Raw genomic sequence first — 5916 nt, forward strand, 5'->3', positions numbered from 1 at the left:
GGTTGGAAATTTTGAGTGAGTTCATTTACCGCTTCTCGGATGCTTAGGAAAAGGCACGAGAGTAGGTAAGGAGGAGGAAAGAGCTTGGAGAGTGACGTAATAGCCGATCCTTGCGTGGCGCGTATTTGGAGGGGCCACGCGTAAACGCACTAGAAATGGGTTCGAGTCGGTTGCGTGGAGAAACTAGCGCGTAGTATTTGTTCTTTTTAGGGAAAGAAATTTAATTCTTATTCCCTGGGATAGAACTTGAGATGGTTTTTCGCAACAAGGGATACTTAGGTTAAGTTGAAATAACTATTTCTGAGTTTTCAGTGATGTAGTGGACAATTTTAATATTAATTAAAATACAAATTTAGAATAAAAAAACAGATTAAACGAATTTAGTGAGATAATGATAAAAAAAGAAAGAGAAAGAGGACTTAATAAAAGATATAATTAAAACATTTTAAAATTTACAAAAAAAAAGAAAAGAGGAAAAGGAAACGTATTAATTATAGGATTTAAAAACTAACAATAATAATTTAAGATGGAAGACATTACTCTAAATCTATCTCTACGATTTCTGTTATCCGGGCCGTCGACCTCGGAAATACCCTGTCGATCAACCTGATCGGAGCCAGGAAGGGATGTTCCACCCCGGGATAATAAATGAGAATGTTATGATCAGGAGTCGCCCTTCTGGCTTCCCTCCTGATCTCCTCGGGATCAAATGAGTCGGGGCCTATTGTATAGGCCCTTACCGGGACGGGATCCGTCCACGGAGTGCAGGTGCTCCGGAGGAGTTCGAGGAGAGGGTCTACGACTTCTCTCGGTTCCTCTTGCTCCTCCAGGAACTCTACGCTCGGGGCGGGGGAAGGGGAATGTTCCAGGCTGTCAGGCTCATGCCAGGAGATGGTTTCGTCCTCGGCAAAGGAGTCGACCTCCTCGGGTTCCCCAGGATAAGGAGTCGGTGACCGGATGGGAGAGGAGCATGCTCTAGGAGCAACTCCAGGAGAAGGTCCGGAGGAATTCAAGGAAACGTCTGGAGTATAGGACGGAGTAGTAGGGCGGAACAGCTCCGGCTCAGGTTGAGGCGATGAAGTCGACCTCGAACGCGACGGCGATGGTGTTCGCGCCGGAGTATTCTTCTCTGACTCAATGTCTTCACTGTTATTCGGTGAGTTGGGAGGTACGGTGGGAAAAGGAGACCACGACCGCTCTGATCTGAGTTTCGGAGGTTCCGGTGTGACCTCCCTTGGCGCTGCCGCGAATAAAAACTGGACAAAGAAACTTTGAACCAGTTCTCGCAACTCTCGTATTTTGCGATTTCTTTGGGCGCGGCTTTTCTTGATGGATCGAAGATTTCTTGATTCCACTAAAAGGTATCAATTTGAGTTTGATTTTAATAAAATGATTAAAGCGGGAAATATGTCAGGGCAACACGCCGCATTCTTCCTTCCGGATCTCTCAATAAATCGCTTCAAAGATTCTCCCGGTACCTCTGTCCGGATAGGCCATCACTCGAGCTAAGGTTTAGATAGTCACCATTTACTGGCAGCATATCGTAACCTCTGACAGGAGGAGACCCATTAACCGAATCGAATCAAGGGAGAATTCAAAGAATTCTAGAGAGATACCTACTTCGGAAAACGCAAACGGCACCCTGGCAACACCCACGTCATTCATTTTTCAAGAATAAGAATTTTAGAACTTTAAAATTTTAGTGGAATCATTTAAAAGAGGAGAAAGTAATGAGGTTAAATGAAATAATGAGACTTACTTTTCGTTGTCTTCGGTTGCTCTCGGACGAGTCCCTTGCAACTTCTTTATTAGAATCGGCTCAGCAGTGAGTCACAAGTCACACATAGTAACAATGATAGGTTCGTGAAAAAATTTAGAGACTGAATGAGAGCGAGTCCCGCTGAAACACGCGGTTTTATAACCTTGGAAAAGGGGTGGGCTAGCGCCGGATTTTTATTTTTGAAAGAGTCAGTGCTCTGATTTGGCGGCCATGTCCCTCCACTTTTCCTTTTCTTAATTATTGGTTATTCGGATCTCATCCCTTCTCTGATTTTCCTAAGCTCTAGTTTTCGTCCTTAGATTTTTAATTAGTGGTGAGAAGTTCCCGATATCTATTGGCTCGAGAGAAAAAACTCGGTTGTACGAAACTCCGCCCGCATGGCTTCCCCTTCCAACCTTCCAGAATATTGTCATTAATAGTCGGGAGAAAATTCCTAAGGACCCCCTTTTCGTTATCACCGGGTCGCGTTTGTTTATGGGATCCGGTCGCGTGTCATATTCTTATGACTGCAGAGCTTTCACCCCCTTCGTTTGTTTATGCTTCATAGTTGCGATCTCAAGTGCTTCACTTATCGCCAGATATTTGGTATTGATTCCAAATCGTTTTAGGTTCCTTCTAATATTCTTAGAAGAGTTTTTTGTTTAAGTTTTCCGTCGGTATCTATGCCGTGATTGTTCTAAGTTTCATTTAAGCATCCGGCGATAAGGATTTCGGAGTGTAAATTATTTCTTCTGGAAGCCTGGAAGTTCTCTCTCGTCACCAAATAGTCACGGTTTACTCTTTTTATCTAATTTATTGAACGCGTGTCGGAAAAAAGGAGATGTGGAGTCCGAGGACGTAACAACGATATTGTTTAAATTTTCCACTCCCAGATGCATTTTGTGCTAGCACAAAACAATCTTATGCTGGTGGGGGTTATAAACTAACTATATAAGCATGGTGTTTTGTGTGGTGCGAGCTCACAATCTGCAATTTATACACTTGAGACAGTGGTTTTCTTCCACGCGGATACGACGAGTACGCTGAATATTTCCGTTAAATATTTTAAAAAATACGTGAAATATTACATAGTGCCGGAAAAATGGCAAATGGCAACGGTGAAAATAATTCCACGAACCGCGTGGGCGAACGAGGTGACTTCGATAAGCGTTTCGGAGGGCACAAGGTGAAAAAATACGATCAATTACATATGCTGCTAGCAACAACGTATGCAATCAACATTTCGCATACAAGAATGATTTACGTGGGCCTGCAAACAACGGATGAAGAATCTTTACTCCCATGGTGAAATTAACCGGCAGTCATTCAGCTGAAATTTATTTTAACGAGAAAACATGGGGAAAATTTCAAGCAAACTTCAAAATTATGAGCGAGTATTTAAATACGAATAAAGGGTTCAAGCCTGATCCTATCACTTTCGACAATATACTTATCAATTTTACCACCGCATACGGAGCGCGATCGATATTGGTGACTCATAAGGAAACCGAAGAAGAGCAGCTCGTTGATAATTTAGTCGAAAATCCAGGGAAAAAAAGCGTGGATGAAGAAGATACGGGATCTCATCAACCGAAGAAATGAAAAAACTACACAGTCGGAGTGGTAATGCAAAAAACCACATACGTGGGGCTGGAAAATATTGCAAAATGTGTCGACGCTCGCTTAGAACTTTTACGCTCGCAGGCGACGAGTGTCAACGAGTGCGCTCGTAATTTGACTAAGGAAATAAAATTAAATCTTTCAAAGTCGCAATTGGATTACGAATTTGTAAAATTAACATTAAGAGCGAATTATGACAATATCGCGCGTAATGTACGCAGCCAGTTACGAGATTCGGCTTTTCTCGATCTGTACTTCGATATTGTATATTTAGAATTAACTTCGCTGCGCTTTACTGAAATTTTTCATATAATTTCAAAAAATCGTACTATGTGACACAGTAAAATTACACATGTTATATTTTTGTCAAAAAGAAAAATTTAATAAACTCGTATCTCTAATAACGCTTACATTATTTGGACGAGCCTACAAATCCTTCTCTTATTCTATTTCCCACAACTATTCTATTTCCAAGCAGATAGCCAATCAAAACGCGTAGACTCCTTCCAAAAAAGCTCAAAAGTGCTCTTAGTGAGATTTCGTGGTGACGCTCGACAGTCAACCAAGCACATTTTGCATCAGCCACGAGAGAAGCAACTTCCCAAGAAAAAATAAGAAAGCAAAAATGGAAAACGTGGTAATAAACATCTCGCACCCGGTCAGAGAAGTAAGTATATTTTACGCGAATATAAACTCTTAATTATTTTCTTTAAACGCAAATAAAAATGAAACGTTTTATTTTGTTACAGAAAATCGTGGTCGGCAAAATAGAGCTGGAGGAAGTGCAGCTTCAGCGCGAGGTGCGGGTCGTCATCTCACCGCAGGTAGGTAGTATATGTGTAATATTCACTCTCTCAAACAAAATTTGTAATTAAATATTTATCTTTTTCAGTCTTTCGACATTCGTGAGGCTATCTTCAGAGGGAAAATAATCAACGGATACCGATGGATCACATGCGGTACGTGAAAAAAATCCTGAGGAGCAATGCAGACGAATTGTGGGAGATTAACGTATTTGATACATTCGATCTCCGTTCGCTGTTCAACCTCCCGTCTCTCTCTCAGGAGGAAATTAGAAGAGCCATCGGACTCGAACCGATGTGGGACGTCTTTGAAGACGATTTTAAGGCTGCGGTCGGAGAAATTGTACCAAATTTCGCACAGGAAAAAGACGATGAGGATGAGGGCGAAGAGGAGGAGGAAAAGAACGTTAATTTAATGTAAAAATATTAAAATAATTTTGTGTATGTGTGAGTAAGTGAAAGCGTGTATACAAGAATATGAGAGAAAAAATAAAAATATTTTTTTTGTAAACAGTGTAAATAAATTTCCTAATTTAAGTTTATAACATTTATATTTCTTATTTCTTTCACCCTTTACGCACATTTTTAATTTAAAACTGTAGCGTTTATAAGAAAAATTTAAAATAAAAGAAAAATTAAAATAAATAGTAAAAGTAAAAAAAGTAAAAAATAAAAAGTTAAAAGTAAAAAGTGAAAAGCGAAAAAATAAGTAATACAATAAAAATAAAAAATAAAAAAAAAGAAAAGATTTAAAATGAAAAAGCTAAAGCAGTAAAATAACAAAGTATTTGGGAATAAAAGAAAAATATCGAAGAGGGGTACATCTTTGTGTAAAGTTACGCTTCTTTTAAAGCGTGAGAGAGGGAGGGGGAGAAATAAGTTGAGAGAAAAAAACAATACTCTACAAGTAAAAAGTCCGCCAATAAAAACAGCGTTAAAATTTACCTGGCTTTTTCGACTCGAGTAATTTCTAGCTCTTACGCAGTATAAAAGTCTGGTGGTCCCGTGTAAAAGTAACAGAAAAACCAAGGAGCGAAAAGTGACGAAATGGATCCCTATAGAAGAGTGGAGATAACTTATCCGTTCGAATTTGTAAGTATAACGTTATACAGGGTGTTTGATTCGAGGTGTCACGCCCGAAAAATTTAGATAGAGAATTAAATTAAAAAAAAAAAAAGTCCTGTACAATTTTTTAAAATTCTTTACCGTTTTTGAGAAAAAAATTAAAATATGTTAGCGTAAGAGTGACAAGGAAGACACGCAGACTGAGCGCGACAGACAACGGCTAGTATTTTTAAGAATGATAGTAAACCGAGCGGCGATAAGAGAGTCGCGGCGAGTCTTCGCGAGGAAGACAAACAAACGCGTTCGCACGATCGATATCATTTACACCGATACTTTAAAGTCGCATTTTATTTATTGTTCACAACGTTCTCAGTAATTGAACGTAAAATATTGCAAACGACATTAAGCCTAACGCACTTTTAATGAGAAAGAAATAATGTGCTATCATTTCCTCACCACCTTGTGGTAGATAGCATGGTGCGTTTTTTTTATAGTGGTATCCCCGGTAGGCCTATTCCACTTTTAGCGCTTAATGTAAAAGTTGTTCGAAGTGACCTCCCCTCTGCTGTAAGCAGAGTTCGGCCTTTCGAACAACATCACGCGGCGCACAGTGCACCATTTCCGGCGAAATAATCGCAAACGCCGCAACGATAGCTTCGCGTACGTCAT

General features: G+C 39.9%; 1 protein-coding gene across 1 annotated transcript; it reads right to left on the reverse strand.

Moving 5' to 3' along the window:
• Window positions 1–536: 536 nt before the first annotated feature.
• LOC139112612 (uncharacterized) lies at window positions 537–1497 on the reverse strand. The gene is made up of 2 exons (XM_070673695.1): window positions 1479–1497; window positions 537–1354 (listed from the first exon to the last, which is right to left on the reverse strand). Exons 1-2 carry the CDS (start codon window positions 1495–1497, stop codon window positions 537–539), a joined length of 837 nt encoding a protein of 278 aa, XP_070529796.1.
• Window positions 1498–5916: the final 4419 nt, after the last annotated feature.

Source organism: Cardiocondyla obscurior, unplaced genomic scaffold (assembly GCF_019399895.1).
Source record: "Cardiocondyla obscurior isolate alpha-2009 unplaced genomic scaffold, Cobs3.1 scaffold38_0_513239, whole genome shotgun sequence".
Lineage (NCBI taxonomy): Eukaryota > Metazoa > Arthropoda > Insecta > Hymenoptera > Formicidae > Cardiocondyla > Cardiocondyla obscurior.